Source organism: Scyliorhinus torazame, chromosome 17 (assembly GCF_047496885.1).
Source record: "Scyliorhinus torazame isolate Kashiwa2021f chromosome 17, sScyTor2.1, whole genome shotgun sequence".
Lineage (NCBI taxonomy): Eukaryota > Metazoa > Chordata > Chondrichthyes > Carcharhiniformes > Scyliorhinidae > Scyliorhinus > Scyliorhinus torazame.
In genome coordinates this window covers 173,276,989-173,302,402 of record NC_092723.1, presented here as the reverse complement: position 1 = coordinate 173,302,402, position 25,414 = coordinate 173,276,989, and the positions used below count along the sequence as shown (strand labels likewise).

General features: G+C 50.8%; 2 protein-coding genes across 2 annotated transcripts in view; one reads left to right on the top strand and one right to left on the bottom strand.

The window, feature by feature from the left end:
* Positions 1-758: 758 nt before the first annotated feature.
* LOC140394418 (myeloid-associated differentiation marker homolog) lies at positions 759-5,942 on the bottom strand. The gene has a single exon (XM_072481677.1). The coding sequence runs from the start codon at positions 5,699-5,701 to the stop codon at positions 4,826-4,828; it is 876 nt and encodes a 291-aa protein (XP_072337778.1). The 5' UTR covers positions 5,702-5,942; the 3' UTR covers positions 759-4,825.
* A 157-nt stretch (positions 5,943-6,099) lies between these two features.
* LOC140394417 (neuronal-specific septin-3-like) overlaps positions 6,100-25,414 on the top strand; it is a 479,015-nt gene continuing 459,700 nt past the window's right edge. Inside the window, exon 1 of the mRNA XM_072481671.1 lies at positions 6,100-6,157. Within this exon, the coding sequence (XP_072337772.1) occupies positions 6,115-6,157 (43 nt within the window). The 5' untranslated portion in view covers positions 6,100-6,114. The remainder of the gene's footprint in view (positions 6,158-25,414) is intronic.

The window sequence follows — 25,414 nt, the reverse complement described above, 5'->3', positions numbered from 1 at the left end:
ATTCCGACAGAGGAATTTGCCTTTCACTCCATTATTGGGAGCTGTTTTTCAGATTGTTCCGCAGTGCACAATGCCAGAGTAACCGGGCAATATCTAGTTGGCACCAGTATTTTACATGGCGTACAATGCCAGCCAACTGTATTTACTTCAGAACAAAGATGTTCGGTTTTGTGAGGTTAACATTCAAATTTGAAAATGCGACACGTTGTCAGAGAGTTCGAATGACCTACCGCTCGTCACACTTTCCCGCTGAGCATTCGCTGTCCCCACTCAAAATAAGAATCTCTATTATTGTCACATGTAAGCTTACATTAACACAGCAATGAAGTTACTGTGAAAAGCCCCTTGTCGCCACACTTTAGGTACACTGAGGGAGAATTCAGAATGTTCAATTCACCTAACAGCACGTCTTTCGGGACTTGTGGGAGGAAACTGGAGCACCCGGAGGAAACCCACGCGGACACGGGGAGAACGCGCAGACGCCGCACAGACAGTGACCCAAGCTGGGAATCGAACCTGGGACTCTGGCGCTGTGGAGCAACAGTGCTAACCACTCTGCTAACATGCCGCCCATAAATTTGAAAAGGAAAGCAAGTAAAAATCGTGGCAATGGACATTTGGACATAAATGTCAGGATGGGGCTTCATTCCATGGAATTCTGCCTGTAGCAAATTCCTTAATCATGGGTGAGGTGCCTGGATTTCCTTTTCTTCAGAGTAAAATGAACAGAGTAAGGAGAGAATAGCGGAAAAAAGCTATATTGTTTGTTATATCTTTATTTTATTTTTCTTTGCCGTTCAATCACATTTCCACTACGACAATTCAGAAATAAGCTAAGAAAAGTCAATGTAAATGATAAAGAATCCCAGAATCTGTAAGCAAGATGCGGTTTAATTAGCAGACAAGCTATATAACACATGGAACAATATTTTGCATTTAACACAGGTGCTTTGTCATTTATTTTGACTTCACTCAGATGAAATGAGAATTTTTCAGAAAAATAATCTGGTATTTTTTGCAAATCATTTCAATCGAAATGAACCTTACCACCTTCCTTCAGAGTATATCTTCTGCCATTAACATTTGCAAAAACGAACCTGCTCTTTGGTATTGAATGCTACAAAATAATGTCCACTCTCAGATTCACGTTTAATTTCAGTGCAATCGGCACCCAACATTAAAATGAAATTGTCCCCAGGCGGAGAAAAAGATTGGCAGAACAGTTGATGGAGTTGTGAAGAAATATGTTGCATGGAAAAAATAAGAACGGGCAAGCCAAGAGAGTTAAGGGGAGGTGATGAGGGTTGACTGAATGGTAACAGAAAAACGTACACGAAATACTGAACAATACATGAAATAGGATGAGTTCAGGAAAGAGGTGCAAGTCTCATTTAGGATAACAAAGAGGAAAAATAAAATTAAAATATTGAAGAATCAAGGGTGGGATTTTCCAGCCCTTTCCCGTGGCGGATTCCTGGGTGATGGGGCGGGCAAGCCATGTGAAACGGCGGTGACATCCAGTCCCACCGGTGGCCAATGACGAAACGCCTCCTCCGCTGGAAAACGGGCCAAGGAGGAGACGGGGTTGGAAAACCCCACCCATAAAATGAAATAGTGAAGTGCTCTACAGACACATGAAGAAGAACTAGTACAGAGATCGGACTAGTAACGATAAAGCTCAAGGTAAAGTCATCACAGATGATGCTGAGATGACAGAAACACTAAAGAGATACATTGCCTCAGTTTTCACTGAAAGGGCGACTGAAGGAACTGACGAGTAGAATAATTTAAGAGGGTTATTACAACACTTGAGATGGAAATAAAGGAGATACTAATCAAACTTAATGGAAACAAGGCCATAGTTCCTTATGGATTTCACTCATGAATTCTCAATGGCTGGGGAAGATAATGACAGCAAGGTGAACACACATGTATAAAAATGCAATGCCAAAAGGAATAGTGCCAGAGGGGATGGACAGCAAACGTAAATCTCGCCACCAAAGAGAGGGAGAGAGCTGACCCGGGGAGCTGTAAACCATTTGGCTTAACCTAAGTTGTATGAAATTCTGCAATGCGATCGGATAACATCACAAGGTGGGGAAGTTAATGGAAAATTTGGACTTCTAAGATGAAGGCCACCCTCATTAAATTCTCCAAAAAGGTAAGAGAGTGGGCGAGAGCATTTTCAGATGGCTTTCAGTAAGATGCCACATGAGAGGCTTATGAGCGGTGCTCATAGGTCCAGGGGGCCAGGCAGCTGAATTAATGGAAAGGCGGGCTACGAAACAGAAAACAAGGGCAGGAGTTAACGGATTTTTCCTCCCCCACCGGACCCTCCACCCCAGCCCCCCCCCCCCCAACCCTCCCGGGGTTTGTGTGGCTTGAATGAGAAATCCCATTGATAAGTGCTGGGAAGAGAGAATCCTGCTGCCAGCGATTGCTGCGTCGCTGGGGGACCAGGGAAGCAAGCCCATAGTGGCAACACTGGGGGGGGGGGGGGGGGGGGGGGGGGGGGGGGGGGGGGGGGGTTGGAGGGGGTCAGGCAATGATGTGCAACACTGCAGCATATCTGCCCAGAGAAGTTGAATAAATAGCATATGAAACTTAAGGTGTTAAACTGGGAAGTGCTTCATTTTGTTACTGAGAATAAGGGGGAGTTCTTTGGAATGTGAGTAATGAAACAGAATAGAGAAGCAGAGAGATCCGGGAATGCAGGTAGGTAAATAGTCAAAGCAGCAACACAAAGTGGCAAGGCCTTAAAGAGAGCAAACAGAGAAGTGGACTTCATTTATAGAACAATGGAATACAGCAGCAAGGCGGTAATATTAGATAGAACCTTGGGTAAAGCGTTTGGGATACTGTTTATGGTTCCGAATGAAAGGAACAATGAAAGGAACATTAAACCACGGGAGAAAATGCAGGCAAGGATGATACCAGAAGTGAGATGATGCAACTTATCAGGAAATATGGAGCTCTTTTCACAGGAAAAGGGAAGACTAAGAGGAGTCTTGCTAGAGCTCTCTGAATAAGAAGAGCAACACGGTAGCACAGTGGTAGGCACAGCTGCTTCAAAGCTCCAGTGCCCCCGGTCTGATTCCCGGCTTGGGTCACTGCGGGTTAGGTGGATTGGCCATACTAAATTGCTCTCAGTGTCCAAAAAACGGTTAGGTGGGGTTACGGGGATATGGTGGAGGTGTGGGGATAGGGTGAAGGTATGGCTCTTTCCGTGGGCTGGTGCAGACTCGATGGGCCAAATGGCCTCCTTCTGGCCAGTAAATTCTATGATTCTATAAAAACTGTCTGCAGTTCTGCTTTGATCTGAAACAAGGGTGTCATAATGTTTCCATTAATAGAATACAGAAGTGAAGGGCGGTATTTTCCGGCAGTTCCCAAGAGGGCAAATTCCAGAATCTCTTGGCAGGAATTTTAAGGTGAGGAGCAGGCGGTTTAGAGGGGATTTGGGGAAATAACCTTTCACATAGAGGGTGGCAGGATTCTGGAATGCACTGCCTGGGAGGTTGGGAGAGGCGGGAAAACACACGACCTTTGAAAGGTATGTGGATGAGCACTTGAAATGTCATAACATTCGATGCAAGTGCTGGAAAGTGGGATTCGATTTAGTGTAACTTTGTCAGTGCAGTCTCCATGGGCTGAATGATCTCTTCTATACTGTATTTGACTCTCTGACTCTATGTATGAGATATCTTTATAAAATAAATTTAGAGTACCCAATCCATTTTTTTTCCAATTAAGGGGCAATTTAGCGTGGCCAATCCACCTAACCTGCACATCTTTGGGTTGTGAGGGCGAAACCCACGCAAACATGGGGAGAATGTGCAAACTCCACACGGTCAGTGACCCAGAGCCGGGATCGAACCTGGGACCTCGGCGCCATGAGGCCGCAGAGCTAACCCACTGCGCCACCGTGCTGCCCTTCCTCACCTCTATCTTTTAAGAATACCCCAAACTTTTCAAAAGTAGTAACCATTTAACGTGGTGTAAGATAGGAAATGAACATAGAACACACAGTGCAGAAGAAGGCCATTCGGCCCATCGAGTCTGCACCGACCGACTTAAGCCCTCACTTCCACCCTATCTCTGTAACCCAATAGCCCCTCCTAACCCTTTTTTGGACACTAAGGGCAATTTATCATGGCCAATCCACTTAACCTGCCCGTCTTTGGACTGTGGGAGGAAACCGGAGCACCCGGAGGAAACCCACGCAGACACGGGGAGAGCGTGCAGACTCCGCACAGACAGTGACCCAGTGGGGAATCGAACCTGGGACCCTGGCGCTGTGAAGCCACAGTGCTATCCGCTTGTGCTACCGTACTGCCCACTTCATAGCCAATTTCTCATTCTTTTTCTTCCTCCCCACTCTCGTGATTTTTTTGGGGGGGAAATACAGTGGCACACGTGCCAAGTGCAATCCAATTGACAATGGATAACCAAACTAAATTTTGGCCTTTAGCAGAAGTCCTTTGCGTGTGCACCTCGATCGGGTATCATTGAAATAACAACAAAAAGCAAAGACCTCGGAGTGCCACGGCAGACAATAGTGTGACTGTGGATCAGCCACAACCTCAAACAGGAAGATCATACTTGGAATCTTCCCAGTTTGTGTGGCTTACCCACTCACTATTTCAACATGTTGAGAGTAATCAAGGTAGCAGGGAAGAATATTTACATTCATCAACTTGGCTTTCAACAAGCACAAAGAAAAATAGCTCGCAGAATGGAAAGGATCCAGTATATTTATACACATTCAGATTCCCAGGCCAGGCTATCTTTCTCCGTTGCTCATGAATTATGATTTTGGAAGAGTTCACGCTTGGGCAATAAAGATTAACCTGGCCGAATAAATCAGATCCACAATGTATACAGCAAGATTAGCAAAGGTTAAAACAGATGCTATGACTTGATTGTCCCACAAGCAATTGCCTCTTTCACACTTGGATGGTCTGGTTGGCTTGCCGTAGCGTGCATTGAAGCAGAAGATTGGCCAGACGATCGCTGCAGTAATGTACATAAGTACAGCCAGAATGTTGTAGACTGCCAAAAACCTCTCAAACGGAAATGGGAACATCGCAAGGAGCTTTGCAATGGTTAAAATGATAATCAAGAAAGTGACGATAAAGCATATGCAATACACGGCCATACACCATTGACGCCCACTGTTCGCCTGATACGAGCCGTCAACGGTTATAAAGATAATACAGGCAATAAAAGCTTCCAACACTTTCAGGAGTCCGGGAACGGTCTTCAAAAACCCACTGACCTCGCCTGGCTTAGCCCGGGTGAGGCCAACTTCAACCGCGTAAGCGACGAAGCACAGGCAGGACATAGCAGTGGCAGCTATTTTAAAGTCTGAGTGTGCCTGATTGCCGGGGGCGAGGAAAATGGTCGGGTAAATAATCGAGGCAGTTAGGTTCATCAGCGTGGCAAGCATGGCAAACGATGTGGTGAAATCGTCCCAGGATATCGGAATTCTCGAATAAAGGGCCGTCAACTCCAGCACAATAATCAGAACGGAAACCGCGAACGAGAGACACCATGTAAACATACACCATCCCCCGTAAGAACCAGAGTACTGACCAACATGGGCGACCAGGCTGAACGCTGTACACGAAAGAAAGATTTCAAAGAACCTGACAATTCCTACTGCACCCGTCAATGATTTGAAATCCAATCGAACAGGCATCTTGCTGGGCAGATGTGGAACTCTATGGAACGGTGCAGTCGGTGGATATTCCTTCCTGCAGCAGCTGCCTGGGGTTATCTTCGCGCCTGTTCACACTCAAGCTTGCAGAGTGACCCGTTCATGCGCAAGCATTTTTCCAGATTAGTCATGTCTTCTTACAATACCAATATAAAAGGTGGTTTGTTTCTTATCTCAATTGGTAGGCGTAACACAAAGAGGTGTATGCCTTGAATAGTTTCCTGTGTGCATCATTTGCTGTTCTGTCACAACACCTTTAATGGTGTTCTTTGCCCTTTCTGTTCTTAACTACACATAAAATAGTTATTCATTAACTCCTTTCAGAATGTGCAAAAAAAGGATTTGTGGACTTTTAGTGGAGGAAGGATGTTTCCAGGCCCTTATCCAAAACTACAATGCCGATTGTCCGATCAAATCTGGCAGAGCTACAGCTTTCAGGTGAAATGAATCATTTCTCAGACACAAGTCGGAAATACAGAAATGAACTGTCTTAATTAGACCATAAGACATAGGAGCAGGATTAGGCGGCACGGTGGCACAGTGGTTAGCACTGCTGCCTCACAGCTCCAGGGTCCTGATTCAATTCCGGCCTGGGGTGACTGTCTGTGTGGAGTCTGCACATTCTCCCCGTGTCTGCGTGGGTTTCCTCCGGGTGCTCCGGTTTCCTCACACAGACTAAAGATGTGCAGGTTAGGTGGATTGGCTGCGCTAAATTGTCCCTTAGTGTCCAAAAAAAGATTAGGTTGGGTTACTGGGTTATGGGGATAGGATGGAGACGTGAGCTTGGGTAGGGTGCTCTTTCCAAGGGCCTGTGCAGGCTCGATGGGCCGAATGGCTTCCTTCTGCACTGTGCATTCTATGATTCTAGGCCATTCGGCCCATCAGGTCTGCTCCGCCATTCAATCATGGCTGATATGTTTCCCATCCCCATTCTCCTCCCTTCTCCCCATAACCCCTGATCCCCTGATTAATCAAGAGTCCATTTATCTCTGACTTAAAGACTCTAAATTGCTGAGTTCCTGTCTGATCAAGGTGTGTCACTGTGTACTGCGATCCTGTCTATGTGCACAACCACATTCTAAAGTGCGAGGGCCACCACAGTGCAATTGCAGCACGCCTTAGCTTTATAGTGGCAGTCTTCCAGATGTATGTTTGCTCAATTACTTGGCGCAGATTGACACAGAGGAACAGGAGGAGGCCATTCAACCTCCTCAGGGTATCATTTGACCATTCACTTCGATCGTGGTTGATCTGATCCTTAACTCCATCTACTTATCTTGGTTCCATAACCCTTTGATATCCTTGTCGTACAAAGGTACAGTTTTTAAGAAAATAATGTAAATGTTTACATCTTCTTGTATTTCGTCTGGCACTTTGACATAGTCCCTCTCTTTGTCTGCTTTGTTTCTCCCAATTGTCCGTCTCTTTCTGCAATTCTGTTCCTCCTCTGCTCATTTCTGTATCCTGTGCAAGCTTTCCTTGTAGCCTGTGTACCTGTTTCTTTGAACACAACACGGAGCATAATACTATTCCCACTCCGTACATCTCTGTCGTCCGCATTTGCAGAGAATTCCTTTGTGCTGTCTCTGTGGCAAAACTGTACATTTTGTTCTTTGCATGTTGGGTTTACAGGCTCATGATGTACAAGAGAGATATTTCCCTTTACCATCTATACCTTGCTGCTAACTATTATTCTCAGTTGTGTAGTTTGCACTTGGGTGCCCTGATGGAGAGACCAACCACATCCAAGTGGCACAGATTGACGAATCAAGGACTGTGCCAGTTTTCCTTCAAACGGTTTTGGGCTTCAAGCCAAATAGGTAGGCAGTGGCTAACTAGATTAGGAATTATCCTGTGACCTGACTTCTACAGCATCATTTCTGGAGTTCTGAAAAGACACATCTCCTTCCGTCCAACTGTTCCACACAAACTAACCCCTAAACAGACTATAAATGTGTATGTGTCCTAATAAGGGGCGGCACGGTAGCACTGTTGCTTCACAGCGCCAGGGTCCCAGGTTCGATTCCCGGCTTGGGTCACTGTCTGTGCGGAGTCTGCACGTCCTCCCCGTGCCTGCGTGGGTTTCCTCCGGGTGCTCCAGTTTCCTCCCACAAGTCCCGAAAAACGTGCTTGTTAGGTGAATTGGACATTCTGAATTCTCCCTCAGTGTACCCGAACAGGCGCTGGAACGTGGCGACTAGGGGCTTTTCATAGTAACTTCATTGCAGTGTTAATGTAAGCCGACTGGTGACAATAAAGCTTATTATTATTATTAAATCCTGAATTCAGCTCTGTTTGCAAGTTTAAACGGTGGGAGTTTGTGAGATAGGCAAACATTTATTTTTCCTGACCCCTGTCTTTCCACTGAAGGGTAAATTACAACGTTATACAAATTATTAAGAGGTGGAGCCTTATGTACCTGGGTCGACAATGGGTGTCACTCTTAATCAGTAACTAGTATTGATAGAATTGTTTATCTTGTGCTTGTTTAATTTTCTGCTATGAGTCATCCTTCCTGTGCATATGCCTTGTCTTGTTCAAAATTCACAATGCACGGTTTGATGTTGAAAAAACATTCCGTTGCTGTTTGTTATCCGAATAATTTGGCATCTTTTTGTAATATTGACCTTACCTTCTTTGAGCTCCCATACGCTTTGACATCTTCCCCATGTCATTGGCAACGCGACAGGAATTGTGATCATTCAACAAAAGAGATTATGGCCCAGATATTTCAGCCTTTGGATTGCCGGAGACCGGATGCATGATCCAAGTGCATTACGGGATCCCGCGGAAGTCTCAATGCATTGATTCCGTGGGAATTTGATTGATTGATTTATTGTCACATGTACCGAAGTACAGTGAAAAGTATTTTTCTGCGGCCAAGGGAACGTACACAGTACGTACATAGTAGACAAAAAGAATAATCGACAAAGTACATCAACAAATAATTGGTTACAGGTTTATAAGATGATCAGGGGGACAGATAGATTCGGACACTTTAGGAACTTTCAAGCGGTTATTGGATAGGCACATGGAGCACAGCAGAATGACAGGGAGTGGGATAGCTTGATCTTGGTTTTGGACAATGCTCGGCACAACATCGAGGGCCGAAGGGCCTGTTCTGTGCTGTACTGTTCTATGTTCTATGTTCTAAGTACAGAACAAGGACCAAACATACAAATACATGAACAAGAGCAGCATAGGGCGTCGTGAATAGTGTTCTTACAGGGAACAGATCAGTCCGAGGGGGAGTCGTTGAGGAGTCTTGTAGCTGTGGGGAAGAAGCTGTTCCTATGTCTGGACGTGCGGGTCTTCAGACTTCTGTATCTTCTGCCTGATGGAAGGGTCTGGAAGAAGGCAATGCCTGGGTGGGAGGGGTCTCTGACAATGCTGTCTGCCTTCCTGAGGCAGCGGGAGGTGTATACAGAATCAATGGGAGGGTGGCAAGCTTGTGTGATGCGTTGGGCTGAGTTCACCACACTCTGCAGAGTCTTGAGATCTTTGGCCAGGCAGTTGCCAGACCAAGCTGTGATGCAGCCGGATAGGATATCCTCTCTGGCACATCAGTAGAAGTTAGTGAGAGTCGATGCAGACATGCTGAATTTCTTTCGCTTCCTGTGGTAATCACCACTGTTGTATTGTATGTACTGAATATGAGGTGTATTAAGGTAAGGCCCCTGTACTACAGGTACGGGGGTAGATCCCTGCCTGCTGGCTCCGCCCAGTAGGCGGAGTATAAATGTGTGGGCTCTCCGAGCTGCAGCCATTTCGGCAGCAGCTGCGGGAGGCGACACAGCTCTGTGTAATAAAGCCTCGATTACTCTCTACTCTCGTCTCGTCGTAATTGACAGTGCATCAATTTATTACGCTGAGATTTTACAACGATGGATCTCCGCATCAAGCCTGATCGCCTGCAGCTGCACCCTCAAGCAGACAACGGCAAGTCGGCCTTCGCACATTGGCTAGCTCGCTTCGAAGCCTACATCGGATCTGCGACAGAACAACCCTCAGAGGCACAGAAGCTCCAGATCCTGTATACGCGGCTGAGCTCCGATATCTTTCCCCTCATCCGGGATGCGCCTACCTAGACTGAGGCCATGGCGCTACTGAAGGAGAACTACGCTCAGCGGGCCAACAAAATCTACACCAGACACCTCCTGTCCACGCGGCATCAACTCACCGGTGAGTCATTGGAAGATTTTTGGCGTGCCCTGCACGCCCTGGCGAGGGACTGCGATTGCCAGGCCGTTTCAGCCGTTGAACATTCGAAACTTCTAATTAGAGTTCGCGTTCGTTACGGGCATAGGGTCAGCTTACATCCGCCAGCGCCTCTTAGAAGGGGCTACCCTAGACCTTGCGGCGACCAACAAACTAGCGATCTCGCTCCCAGTCGCCTCACGCAATGTACAGGTGTATACTCCCGACCGCACGGCCCATCCCTCCTGGGCATCGTGGACCCCACCAGTGATCGCCCCCAGCCAACCCTAGGCCTGCGCCGCGTGACAGCCAACCAACCCCGGGGGACCCAAGTGCTACTTCTGCGGACAGTCAAAACACCCCCGGCAGCGCTGCCCACGCAGAGCGCGCTCTGCAAGGCGTGCGGGAAGAAAGGCCATTTCGCTGCTGTGTGCCAGGCCCGCTCGATCGCCGCTATTGTCCCTGCACCCCCCGCGTGCGGCCTGTGGGCGCCGCCATCTTCCTCGCCTCAGACCACGTGCGGCCTGTGGGCGCCACCATCTTGCTCGCCATCTTGCTCACCTCACAACACGTGCGGCCCGTGGGTGCGCCATCTTGCCTGCCTCGGGACACATGCGGCCCGTGGGCGCCGCCATCTTTAACACCGCCCGACGCGTGCGCCCTGTGGGTGCCGCCATCTTCCCCACCTCAGGACCTCTGCTCATCGGGCCGCTCATCGCCTGCAACTGCCGCCAACCAGCCGCGTCTCGCCTCCATCACGATCGACCAGTCCCGACCACACAACCTCGCGACCGCGTCAATGACAGTAAAGGTCGACGGGCACGAGACATCCTGCCTTCTGGACTCCGGGAGCACTGAGAGCTTCATCCACCCCGATACGGTAAGGCGCTGCTCCCTCACGGGACACCCCATTAACCAGAAAATCTCCCTGGCCTCTGGATCCCACTCTGTGGCAATCCGGGTGTACTGCACTGCCACCCTCACCATCCAGGACATAGAGTTCAGCAGCTTCTGGCTCTACGTCCTCCCCAACCTCTGCGCTGCCTTGTTACTCGGCCTGGACTTCCAGTGCAACCTCCAGAGCCTAGCCCTGAAATTTGGCGGGCCCCTACCACCCCTTACTGTCTGCGGTCTCACGACATTCGAAAATTCTAATTAGAGTTCGCGTTCGTTACGGGCATAGGGTCAGCTTACATCCGCCAATGTAGGCCTCTGCAGTTTAATCGGCTATCCCCGGGAACAATTGCAACATATTAGCAATTGAATGCCGGGCCAGACCTCTCGGCGCCTGCAGTGGCCGAAACAAAGAAAGGTGAACGACCACCCCCCGATCGAGGAATCGCCCCATTATTGGAGCATATCGAACCCAGCGATTGGGAACAAGTCCAATCACTTGGGACTCAGGGTCAAGGGTCGCCCCGAGAGGCGGGAAGCCCCTGGACCCTATAAATTGAGGGGCCAAGTTCAGATCTCTCTCTCTCTCTCTCCCTTCTTCACCTCGCAACCTTCGCAAGAACATCGACCAGAAACAGTAAGTCTGACTCCAGCGATCGCTACCCGATAGAGATTCCTAGCCATCGACTCGTATCAGCCTTTTGAATCCCGCGGGCCTGATCCAATTCGATAAACCATTCGTTTCCCTGACCTGGTGGGCCATCTCCTAAAGTTAAGTATTGGCCAGTAGTGGTAGGTTTTGATATAGACAGTAGGATTATTGTGTAAGTATTTATTGCTGTACATAATAAATGACCGTTGATTTCAATCTTACTAAGCGGTGTGCTGACTTATTAATCATAACTCGAGCTTGAACCACGTGGCGGTATCAGAAAGATACCTGGCGACTCGTGAGCAAAGGTGACATAATCAGAGCTAAAAAAACTAAGGCTAAAAAGAGCAACACTTTGCACTGCGACTAATGAAACTCCCCACGAACGTCTCTTTGCCTTCCCCAGGAAGTCCACCTCCGGGGTGTCGCTCCCAACGTGGCTGGCAGCTCCAGGGCCCGTTCTCCTCCACAAGCACGTCCGGCTCCACAAAGCGGACCTGTTGGTTGAGAGGGTACAGCTACTTCACGCGAACCCACAGTACGCCTAAGTAGCATATCCCGACGGCCGCCAAGACACAGTCTCCCTCAAGGACCTGGCACCAGCTGGGTCCCCACAAATCTCCCTCTGCCCTGGCGCCACCCTCCCTCCCTCCCCCCCAGCGCACCCCGCCACAGACCCCGCTCCAGGGTGATCCGTCCTCCCCTTGGTCCCACCTAGGGATGAAGATGAGGCCGACACGCTCCCGGAGTCACCGACGACCGAACCAACGCCAGAATCGCCACTGAGACTGCGGCGTTGGCAACGACGGATCAAGGCGCCCGATCGTCTGAATTTGTAAACTTTTCCTAAAATGTTAATCGCCTAGACTCTTTTTTAACAGGGGGTGAATGTGGTAATCACCACTGTTGTATTGTATGTACTGCATATGAGGTGTATTACGGTAAGGCCCCTGTACTACAGGTACGGGGGTAGATCCCTGCCTGCTGGCTCCGCCCAGTAGGCGGAGTATAAATGTGCGTGCTCTCCGAGCTGCAGCCATTTCGGTAGCAGCTGCGGGAGGCGACACATCTCTGCGCAATAAAGCCTCGATTACTCTCTACTCTCGTCGCGTCGTAATTGATAGTGCATCACTTCCATAAGAAGTAGAGACGTTGTTGGGCTTTCTTGACTGTTGCATCAACGTGAGTGGACCAGGACAGACTGTTGGTGATGGTGACCCCCAGGAACTTAAAGCTATCGACCATCTCCACTTCGGAACCATTGATGCAGACGGGAGTGTGTGTCGTGCTGTGCTTCCTGAAGTCGATGATCAGTTCCTTGGTCTTTCCAACATTTAGAGAGAGGTTGTTTTCGGTACACCATGCAACCAAGTGATCTATCTCCCTCCTGTCGTCTGACTCGTCGTTGTTTGAGACACGACCCACCACAGTTGTATCATCTGCAAACCTTTAGATTGAGTTGGAGTTAAATCTTGCCACACAGTCGTGTGTGTATAGGGAGTACAGTAGAGGACTGAGCACACATCTTGCGGGGCCCCGGTGTTGAGGACTATTGTGGAGGAGGTGCTATTGCATCTCCTGACAGATTGTGGCCTGTTGATGAGGAAGTCAAGGATCCAGCTGCACAGGGAGGGCTCTGATGGCCTGGGGGACGCAGTTCGCCTGGTCCACGCCAGGGCGAAGTCTCCGAGGCGCAGGCGTTCGATCCTGGGCCTTGGGACACTCCGGCCCAGACATGTTTAAGTGAGCTAAATATGCAAATCTGGATCCCGCCCAGTGATCTTGCGCGGCTTCTTAAGTGACGCAAATCTCGCAAGAGGCGACCCCGACAAGGCCATTCGATCGGGCCCTTTACAATTGAGGTAATGGCCCACCCCCTATTTTTTAATAAAGAAATAAATAACCTTGAAGATTGCCGTTGCTTAAACCCAATGCTAACCCAAAACATTTGAGAAAAGCTATGAACAGACCAAATGTTGCTTTAAACTGGTTGTGAGTTTCCCCAGCGAAATGTTTCCCTTTTGCCTGTGGCTGTGAGCGTAGACTCACCACCAGGTGGCAGTCTTGACTAACCCACAGCGGCTGTCGCCTTAGCTCCTATGGAACCTTGGGCTGCTGGTCGAATTCAACCAATGACTGCCTCTTGCTGCAAGCGACGCATTTGTCGGGCAACTGAAACTCTAGTACTCGTTTACAATGTCGTGCCCCGCCAGAGAGCCGGGTGACATCACACAAATGCATGTTGCCCACCTGGAATCACCCACTGTGCCTGTGCCAACCGTTGGATAGAGTTGTCCAGTTAGACCCACTTCCCCCAGATCTTTCTCCCTGACCCTGCAAATACTTCCCCCCCCCAACCCCCCAAAAAAAAGTGCTGGCTGGGGGGGGCCAAGAGCAGGGGAGGGGACGAATTGAGCAACAGCAGCAAAGGGCTCGGACAGTCAGGATGGTATCTGCTGGTCGCCTTCTCTGCCGCTCTGAAAGGCAGGTATCAAATTCCCTTTTAAAGGTTAATATTGAAGCTGCCTCCCCCCACTCTGTCAGACAGTGCATTCCTTATGAAGACAAGATGCCGGTTAAATAAAACCGCCCCTGGTTCTTTCGCCAATTATCTTTAATTTGTGTCCTTTGTTTACTGCCAGTGGGAATGTTTCGCCTTATTTGGGCTTTCAAGTCGTTTCATCATTTTGAACTCGTCTATTAAAACTCCGTTACATTTTCTCTGCTCCGAGTGCAACAATTGCAGACTGGAAGTGAGTGGACGGTGTTCCTGGTTTATAATTACTTTTTTCCATTTGAATCCCTGCAGAAGCCCATTCTGGCTGGAATTCTCTGGCTGCTGGAATTCTCTGTTCCCGCCGGCAGCGGTGACGTGCGGCGGCTTCAACGTGAAATCCCACTGATAAGCGGGGTGGGGGGGGGGGGGGGGGGAGTCGTGAATCCCTCCGCCAGCGAATGGCGCGCTGCCGGGAAACACGCGCCTGGGAGACCGGAGAACTCAGCCCCGTGCAGCTGGCACAGGCTGGGATGTCCATGGGGAACATTGGCCGGGATTCTCCAAAATCGCGGCGAAGTGTTGACGCCGGCGTAAACACCGGGCCTCTTGGCCGAGCGATTCTGCAACCCACAGGGGGGCAGCGCTGCCGGTACGGGCCCCAGCACTCCCGGCCGTCGGTCCGCGCCTGCGCGTGGCGGTCGTTTTCGCGCTGGTTCCCGCGCAACATGGCGGAGCCCTAGGGCTGCCCGGCCCGGAAGAAGATAGCCCCCCCCCCCCGGAATGTGCGCGCCCACCTATCGGTTGCCCCCGATCGCGGGCCTGGCCATCGTGGAGGCCCCCCCCCGGATTCTGATCCCCCCCCCCCCGCCCCGCCATCAGGACGGCCCACGCAGCTGCGATGCCGAGCTCCCGCCGGGTAAGACCACACGGGAACCACGCCGGCGGGACTCGGCGGAACTTGGCGGGAACTTGGCCGGTCGATCGCAGAGAATTGCCGCATGGGACCTCTTTCAACGGCCCATGACCGGCGCCACTGCGCACGCGCGACTGCCGCCGATTTTCCGGTTGACGGACCCGATCGCGGGAATTCTCCGCCCCCACGGCCCCCGAAGCTTGGAGAATCCCGCCCAATTGTCTCCGTGGCATGCCGTAACAAATTGTCCGTGTAATGATTCAAATTAGAAAGTCTGTTCCCAGTTCTTTAGGCTCTCTGAACTAAATCCACACACGACTGGCGAAAGACAAGAAAACCAGGAAGGAATGACCTCGAGGAGCAGATAGGCTCTGGAACCCGGTATTGAAAAATGTTTACGGACGTTTGAATCTTGGGAGCGCTGGCCAGGATATTCCAGCGCTCCAGTGGCGGGTTTTCCAGTGGCGGAGGCAGCCGGCGGGATCTTCCAGTCCCATCGATGTTAATGGCCATTTGCGTTACTCTCCGGACAAACCACCTGGCGGGTCAGGACAGTCCCAGTGTCAAGGATGGAAAATTCACCTTTACAATGTACGATGCACTAAGATTTTTACAGATGAAATGCAAAGCAATGGGGTGGGAATGTCCCTTTATGCATCACGTGGTGCTGTGTAAATGCTATAAAGGAATTTGGGCAGAAGGTCCCCGTTGCTGGGAAGCCTTGGCTCTTGCTCCAAGGGGCAGCAATGTGATAGCGAACAGCACAGCAGAAACAAATGGCTGTAACGTAAATCAGAATGATTCAGTACCTCACTGATTCACCCAGTTTGAAAGAAATTCATCTCGAGAAGCAGAACTGCAAAACTGGACAGACAGAGAAAGGGAAATCGTCGCTGAGGAACTTTCAATGTTAACTGGGCACGTGCAGCAAAGTTCTGTATTTTACCCAACTGTAAACTTGGTCACACCAGCGGCAGATGGACTATAGAACATAGAACAGTACAGCACAGAACAGGCCCTTCGGCCCTCGATGTTGTGCCGAGCATTGTCCGAAATCAAGATCAAGCTATCCCACTCCCTGTCATTCTGCTGTGCTCCATGTGCCTATCCAATAACCCCTTGAAAATTCCTAACGTGTCCGACTCCACTATCACAGCAGGCAGTCCATTCCACACCCTAACTACTCTCTGAGTAAAGAACCTACCTCTGACATCCCTCCTATATCTCCCACCCTGAATCTTATAGTTATGCCCCCTTGTAACAGCCTCGTCCACCCGAGGAAATAGTCTCTGAACGTCCACTCAGGTATTACCCATTAAGGATACTTTCACCATCCATCATTCCAGCCTTTAATAATTCCCTCACACTTCGAGAGTCTCCATCTACTTCCATACATCCCTCTTTGTATCTGCTCTTTTTCTGTCCTCTTACTTTACCCCTGGATTCTCACACCCTGATCACCCATTCACAAGTGCCTTGGTGTAAGTTCCCCCTCATATCATTAGAGAGGGAAGAATGCTAAAAATGTCAGTGGTGTTCAAAGGCAATAAGGTGTGATGCCCTGAAGAGCCAGCAACGAAATTGGCAACTTGTGGCCTGAAATGGAAATTCAGTGGCATCGGTTTAAAATATACCTTCTTTAATCGCAAAGTTAGAATTGGAAAACGGGGCTGCCCGCCGTCCTTCATCCAAGGAGATGCCACTGGCCTCTGTTCTCAGGGTCTGGTACGTCGCTGCAGTTGTCAGCGTTCACAGTCTCCACTGTATAAATCTAAGGCATTGAGTGGTCTAACTGCCCCCTGATGTATTTGCTGGGGAGTTTTGTGCAAACAGTTGCTTCGTTTTGGTGGGCTGCCTCCTCTGCCCAGTTAAAGTTCAGTAAGAAGTCTTACAACACCCAGTTAAAGTTCAAGGATGTTTTTTTTTACTCATTGTAATTGAGAGTGCAGCTGCTTTGCACGCAGGTTCGTCTGATGTCGGCACTGGGGATAATTTGGGGAAACCATCAAGGGACAGGGCAGGGTCACGGAATCAAAACACTGTGTCTTTTGTCTAAAGAACCACATGACATCTTAAGCACAGCTGGAAAAGTTGCGGGTTTTTTTTTTGTTGAATTCGCCTCCTTTGCATCACGAGGGGCAACTTAATATCATCTGAAACCGGCGAATTTGGCCGAGCGGATGTCACCTTTGATCGATATCGAATACGTCATCAAAGCAGTAAAGTGGGGAGCTGGGATCTGCTGAGGGGCTGCACTAAACTCTGCACTTTGGATGCCTTTCAAAGCAAACATTAAAGTTGAACAAACCTCGGGCAGCAAGGTGGCGCAGTGGTGAGCACTGCTGCCTCATGGCGCTGAGGACGCGGGTTCGAATCCCGGCCCTGGGTCACTGTCCCTGTGGAGTTTGCACATTCTCCCTGTGTCTGCGTGGGTTTCACCTCCTCCAACCCAATTCGGAGCGCTGCTCCTTCACCTGAGGAAGGAGCAGCGCTCCGAAAGCTAGTGACATCGAAACAAACCGGTTGGACTTGAACCTGGTGTTGCAAGACTTCTTACTGTGTCCAACCCAAAGATGTGCCGGGTAGGTGGATTGGCCAGGCTAAATTTCCCCTTAATTGGAAAAAATAATTGGGTACTCTAAATTTATTTTTTTTAAAGTTGAACAAACTTTCACTCGAAGGCAAGCTTTCTGAATGAGGGGCTCTTAGAACACAAAAACATGAGACTGAACCTTTCGTCCGTCAGGCGCGCAAAACGCACTTCATGCCCTCGGTCGGCCCTGGAACGCGATTTCACGGCGATGATCCAATTGTCGGCCAGCGTGAAACACACGCTGGGAAAGGCTCAACGCTGCCGGGGAAGGCGAGAAGGGGGCGGACGCTGGGAGAACGGAGCATGCGGGCTGGTGATTCTAAAGTGCTCCCTCGGGGAGTGGTTGGGGGGGGGGGGGGGTTCACTGGCGGAGCTGTCTCTGGGAGATGCCGACCCGCAAAAAATAAATGGCGACGGACAAGCTATGCAAAGAGCGTCCAGGCAGCCGAGTCAAACACAAACCTCTGTGCCCTGGCATGTTTTAAAATTTTATATCAGCCCCGACAGTTCATCCCGTCCTGGATCGAGGTCGAAGCTGAAGCATGGCCAATCGACCCCCGCCCCCTCCAACCAGAAAAGCAGACGATCCAGTCTTTTGAGGTCCACCAACAAAATAGAAGAAAGGAAACAAACTTAGGGACAAAGCACAAAAGGGCCACTCCTGTTAGGGGCACTGCCCGATGGAACAAAGATCAACGGAATCTTAAAAGCATCAACTGAGAGTGCAATTAAAGTGGTCAATAAAGCCCCCCAACTCCTGCAGTGCCCACCGGGCACGGAAAGCCCCCCAACTCCTGCAGTGCCCACCGGGCACGGAAGGCAAGCAGATGGTCCACATAAAATAGTTTTCAATTGGCCTCCTGAGTGGGCTAAATTGCTGGCTGGAATGTCGGCGGGCGGGCTGCTGGCTCTTGCGTGTGCCCGCCGACAGGAATATTGCGCGGTGGCATTGGGCCACGTGCCCGACATCCTTTTGTGTGATTTCAAGCACTTTGGGGGCGGGCGTGCACACGCCCAGGCAACATTAAGTTCTGGCCAATGTGTTATCTGCCCAGGATAACTTATGAAGCGACTAGTGGGATCCCCCCTGCTCATGGTAATCGGTCAAACGGTGAAACACAAAATGTCAGGTAACAATGTCAGTCGATCAGCTAGATGTTTCCACCAGTGGGAAAAACTAGAACCCGAGGCCACAAACTCAGACTTTAAAACGATCCTTTAAAACAGAGATGAGGAGGAATTTCTTCAGCCAGAGGGTGGTGAATCTGTGGAACTCTTTGGCGCAGAAGGCTGTGGAGGCCGAATCACTGAGTGTCTTTCAGACAGAGATAGATAAGTTCTTGATTAATAAGGGGATCAGGGGTTATGGGGATGTGGTATTATCAGGTATTGCAGTACCCGAGAGGCTGAAGACCATTGGTTAAACCTAGGAGTTTACCATTGGCTGTTTTGTATGTAGCTCCGCCCTGACAGGTGGGATATAAGAAACGGCGCCGTCCCAGCAGCCCTCATTCTGTACCAAAGCTGCTGGGGAACAGTTCTAGTCTATTAAAGCCTTCAGTTATGTTACTACCTCGTTTTAATAGTAATTGATCGTGCATCAATTTAATAGACTACTACTTAAGATGAAAGGATGGATCTCCGAATCAAGCCGGAGTGTCAGCAACTCGGCCCCCATGCGGAGAACTCGGCAGCGATCTTCAAGCACTGGCTGGCGTGCTTTAAGGCTACCTCGAGACGGCCAGAGGCACACCCTCAGGGGAGCAGAAACTGCATCTCCTGCACTCAAGGGTAAGCCCTTGGATCTACACCCTCATCGAGGAGGCGGAGGACTTCGATGCAGCGATCGAACTGTTAAAAGGACATTATATCCGCCCTGTAAATCAGGTCTATGCCGTCACCTGCTTGCAACAAGATGGCAAAGCCCCGGGGAATCGTTGGAGGAGTTATACCGCGCGCTACTGGTGCTGGGCAGAAACTGTGGCTGCCCGCAAGTTTCGGGGAGCGAGCACACGGAACTCCTAATCCGGGATGCCTTCGTAGCAGGTATGAGCTCCTCAGGGATCCGCCAGCGGCTCTTAGAAAAAGACACCCTTGGACTCAGAGAGGCACGGGAACTGGCAGGGTCCATGGACGATGCCTCCAGAAACGCGCAATCCTATCTGCCCGACTGCACGGCGGCCCCCTGGGCAGCGTGGCATCCCGCAGCGGCAGCCCCACAGACTTTCCCTGTGGCCCCGCAGGCCTGCGCTGTAAGACAGCCCGCTGACTCCGTCGAGTCCCGCTGTTTCTTCTGCGGGCAGGCGAAGCACCCCCGCCAGCGCTGCCCGGCCCGCACCTCCACCTGCAAAGGGTGCAGCAAGAAGGGCCATTTTGTGGGGTCTGCCAGGCACGAGCGGTGGCCGCGGTCTCCAGCGGCGACTCCGGACCGCCGCAGCAATCTTCTCTTCGGGCCCCAGGCAGCCTGCACTCACCGCCACCCCCCCTATCCTAGGGCCACGTCCGACCCACGGACGCGGCCATCTTGTTCCTCGGACACCACGCTGGACGGATGGGCGCCGCCATTTTGTCCATCCCCGCCGCCATTTAGTCCATCCCCGACCACCATGTGCGACCCATGGGAGACGCCATCTTGGATGGGGCCCCAGTACCCCAGCACGGCCGACTACACGCTGCCCGATCAAAACCCGCAACTGCTTCATCTGGCCTCGGTGACTCTGGACCAAAATTGACCTCGGACACTAACAACAGCAGCGACGACGGTCTTCATCAACGGCCACGAGACGTCTTCCCTGATCGACTCTGGGAGCACGGAGAGCTTTATACACCCCGACACGGAAAGGCGCTGTTCACTTGTTACCCACCCTGTAAACCAAAGAATCTCCCTGGCCTCCGGTTCACACTCGGTGGTGATAAAAGGGTTCTGCCTAGCTAACATCACTGTCCAAGGCAGGAAATTCAACAATTTCCGCCTCTATGTCCTGCCGAACCTCTGCGCGGCTACACTCCTGGGGTTGGACTTCCAATGTAACTTGCAAAGCCTGACCTTCAAATTCGGCGGCCCTATACCCCCCCTTACTGTTTGCGGCCTCGCGACCCTTAAGGTCAACCCGCCTTCCCTGTTTGCAAACCTCACCCCGGATTGCAAACCCGTCGCCACCAGGAGCAGACGCTACAGTGCCCAGGACCGGACCTTCATCAGGTCAGAGGTCCAAAGGCTACTGAGGGAAGGGGTCATTGAAGCTAGCAACAGTCCCTGGAGAGCTCAAGTAGTGGTGGTAAAGACCGGGGAGAAACATAGGATGGTCATTGACTACAGTCAGACCATCAACAGGTTTACGCAGCTGGACGCGTACCCTCTTCCCCACATATCCGACCTGGTAAACAGGATTGTGCAATATAAGGTCTTCTCCACGGTGGATCTCAAGTCCGCCTATCATCAACTACCCCTCCGTACTAATGACCGCAAATACACTGCCTTTGAAGCAGATGGGCGGCTCTATCATTTTTTAAGGGTTCCCTTTGGTGTCACTAACGGGGTCTCGGTCTTCCAGTGCGAGATGGACCAAATGGTTGACCGGTACGGCTTGTGCGCAACGTTTCCGTATCTTGATAATGTCACCATCTGCGGCCACGACCAGCAGGACCACGACACCAACCTCCGAAAATTTCTCCTGACCGCTAAAATCCTTAACTTAACGTACAATAAGGATAAATGCGTATTTAGCACCGACCGTCTAGCCATTCTCGGCTATGTAGTGCGAAATGGAGTTATAGGCCCCGACCCTGAACACATGCGCCCCCTCATGGAGATCCCCCTCCCTCACTGCCCCAAGGCCCTGAAGCGCTGACTCGGGTTTTTCAGTTATTACACCCAGCGGGTCCCTAACTACGCAGACAAAGCCCGTCCCCTAATCCAGTCCACAACCTTCCCCCTGTCAATGGAGGCCCGCCAGGCCTTCAGCCGCATCAAGGCAGACATCGCAAAGGCCACGATGCGCGCCATCGACGAGTCCCTCCCCTTCCAGGTCGAGAGCGACGCGTCTGACGTAGCTCTGGCCGCCACCCTCAACCAAGCGGGCAGACCCGTGGCCTTCTTCTCACGTACCCTCCATGCTTCCGAAATTCGCCATTCCTCGGTCGAAAAGGAGACACAGGCCATAGTAGAAGCTGTGCAACGTTGGAGGCATTACCTGGCTGGCAGGAGGTTCACTCTCCTCACGGACCAACGGTCGGTGGCATTCATGTTTGATAATGCACAGCGGGGCAAGATAAAAAACGACAAGATCTTGCGGTGGAGGATCGAACTCTCCACCTATAACTACGAGATCTTGTATTGTCCCGGGATGCTAAACGAGCCTCTGACGCCCTGTCCTGCGGCACATGTGCCACCGCACAAGTGGACCGCCTCCGAGCCCTCCACGAGGACCTCTGCCACCCGGGGGTCACTCGCTTTTTCCACTTTATTAAGACCCGCAGCCTGCGCTTCTCCATCGAGGAGGTCAGGACAGCCACCAGGAATTGCCAAATCTGCGCGGAGTGCAAACCGCACTTCTACCGGCCAGAGAGGGTGCACCTGATAAAGGCTTCCCGTCCCTTTGAGCGCCTCAGTATGGACTTCAAAGGCCCCCTCCCCTCCACCGACCGCAACACGTACTTCCTGAACGTGATTGACGAGTACTCCCGGTTCCCATTCACCATCCCCTGCCCCGACATGACCGTCATCAAGGCCCTCCAGGGTATCTTTACACTCTTTGGTTTCCCTGCGTACATACACAGTGATAGGGGGTCCTCCTTTATGAGCGACGAACTGCGTCAATTCCTGCTCAACAGGAAGCAGGACGACCAGTTACAACCCCCGGGGAAATGGGCAGGTAGAGAGGGAGAACGGAACGGTCTGGAAGACCGTCCTACTGGCCCTACGGTCCAGGGCCCTCCCAGTCTCCCGCTGGCAAGAAGTCCTCCCGGAAGCCCTCCACGCCATCCGGTCACTGCTTTGTACAACTACCAACCAGACACCTCATGAACGTCTCCTTGTTTTCCACAGGAAGTCCTCCTCCGGGACCTCGCTCCCGACTTGGCTAGCAACTCCCGGACCCATCCTGCTCCGAAAACACGTGTGAAAACTCCCGTTGGTCGAGAGGGTCCACCTGCTGCACGCTAACCCCCAGTATGCCTACGTGGCGTTCCCTGATGGCCGGCAAGATACGGTCTCCCTACGGGGCCTGGCGCCCGCCGGAATCCCATGCGCACCCGAACCCCCCCCCTCCACAGTACCTCACAGAAGGGTCAGTCCTCCCGCCGCCCCTGCCTAGGCCCTCCCACCCACCGACACCCCCTACAGGCGCCCCCCCTCTCTTGTCAACCGTTTGCCCCACCAGCGCCGTCTAGGGGTGACGAAGCTGCCATGGAGGCCGAAACCACGCTCCCGGAGTCGCAGATGCCCGGACCCCCGCCGGAATCACCACCGAGGCTCAGACAATCCAGGAGGACGACCAGGCCACCCGACCGACTGATTGCTTCAGTATAATCTATCTGTAACTGTAAATAAACACTGAATGTATATATCTTCCACGATTGTAAATATTCTCTACAACCCTGTAAGGAGGTATCACGGTACCTCCATATCTGATCGTACCATGTTAGATGCAATTGTAACCACTGGCCACCACCCCCGCCGGACTCTTTTTTAACAGGGGGTGAATGTGGTATTATCAGGTATTGCAGTACCCGAGAGGCTGAAGACCATTGGTTAAACCTAGGAGTTTACCATTGGCTGTTTTGTATGTAGCTCCGCCCTGACAGGCGGGGTACAAGAACCGGTGCCGTCCCAGCAGCCCTCATTCTGTACCGAAGCTGCTGGGGAACAGTTCTAGTCTATTAAAACCTTCAGTTATGTTACTACCTCGTTCTAATAGTAATTGATCGTGCATCAGGGGAGAAGGCAGGAGAATGGGGATACATACATAGATACATAGAAGATAGGAGCAGGAGGAGGCCTTTTGGCCCTTTGAGCCTGCTCCACCATTCATGGCTGATCATCCAACTCAATAGCCTAACCCAGCTTTCTCCCGATACCCTTTGATCCTATTCTCCCCAAGTGCTATATCCAGCCGCCTCTTGAATATATTCAAAGTTTTAGCATCAACTACTTCCTGTGGTAATGAATTCCACAGGCTCACCACTCTTTGGGTGAAGAAATGTCTCCTTATCTCTGTTTGAAATGGTTTACCCTGAATCCTCAGACTGTGGTCCCTGGTTCTGGACACACCCATCATCGGAAACATCTTCCCTTCCCTGCATCTACCCTATAAGCCTCTATGAGATCCCTCATTCTTCTGAACTCCAGCGAGAACAATCCCAACCTAGTCAATCTCTCCTCATATGACAGTCCCGCCATCCCTGGAATCAGTCTGGTAAACCTTCGCTGCACTCCCTCAAGAGCTAGAACATCCTTCCTCAGAGAAGGAGACCAAAACATAAGAACATAAGAACTAGGAACAGGAGTAGGCCATCTGGCCCCTCGCGCCTGCTCCGCCATTTAATGAGATCATGGCTGATCTTTGTGGACTCAGCTCCACTCTCCGGCCCGTACACCATATCCCCGAATCCCTTTATTCTTTAGAAAGGCATCTATCTTTTTCTTAAAAACGTTTAAAGAAGGAGCCTCAACTGCTTCACTGGGCAAGGAATTCACAACCCTTTGGGTGAAGAAGTTCCTCCTACACTCCGTCCTTAATCTACCTCCCCTTATTTTGAGGCTATGCCCCCTAGTTCTGCTTTCCCCGACCAGTGGAAACAACTTGCCTGCATCTATCCTATCTATTCCCTTCATAGTTTTATATATCTCAATAAGATCCCCCCATATCCTTCTAAACTCCAATGAGTACAGTCCCAGTCTACTCAACCTCTCATCATAATCTAGGATCAACTCTGGGATCAACCTAGTGAATCTCCTCTGCACTCCCTCCAGTGCCAATATGTCCTTTCTCAGGTAAGGAGACCAAAACTGAACACAATGCTCCAGATGCGGCCTCACCAACACCCTATACAATTGCAACATAACCTCACTAGTCTTGAACTCCATCCCTCTAGCAATGAAAGACAAAACTCGATTAGCCTTCTTAATCACCTGTTGCACCTGCACACCAGCTTTCTGCGACTCGTGCACACAAAACTGCTCACAATACTCCAAGTGTGGCCTCACCAAGGCCCTGTACGATTGCAGCAACACATCCCTGCTTCTATACTCGAAACCTCTCGCAATGAAGGCCAACATACCATTAGCCTTCTTTACCGCCTACTGCACCTGCATGCTTACCTTCAGCGACTGGTGCACAAGGACACCCAGGTCCCGCTGCACACATCCCTCTCCCAATTGATGAGTCACACCTCAGCCAGGATTGAATGGCGGAGCAGACTCGATGGGCCGAGTGGTCTAATTCTGCTCCTATGTCTTAAGGTCTTTCGCTCATTATGGGAAATGGCGCAATCTGACTGCTTGAAGCAAAAACGCGCTGAAGGCCTACATCTATATGACTGCACTGTGAGACACGGGTAGGATTGATATCAAGTATGGCTTTGTTGGGGCAGGAGTGGGTGGTGTTCAGAGTGTATTGGAGAAATTGCCAGATGTTCCCGTGCACAACAATGAGTATGGTATGGAGGTTATTTGTCGAACTGTTAGTTCATCAACACAAGACTGACAGAATTGCTGGGGAAGCAACCGAGAGAGCAGCACTTTCCACCAGCATTTGCGCATCTTATTGGTAGAAGCTGCTATTATCATCGAATAGTGTGAATACGTCTCATGGTGCTAATCTGGGGAAGGCCAGTTTTAAAGCTTCACAGAGCAGTCCTGCAGTATTGCCCCTGGGTTTCTGTGCTGTGGAAACTGTCCAATTTAGCTTGCCAGGTGTGGTTTCGATGGCAACTAGATCAATGGAAAA

Bases quoted from the DNA above. Each gene is read 5' to 3' on its own strand.
- LOC140394418 (XM_072481677.1), bottom strand. From the start codon at position 5,701: ATGCCTGTTCGATTGGATTTCAAATCATTGACGGGTGCAGTAGGAATT.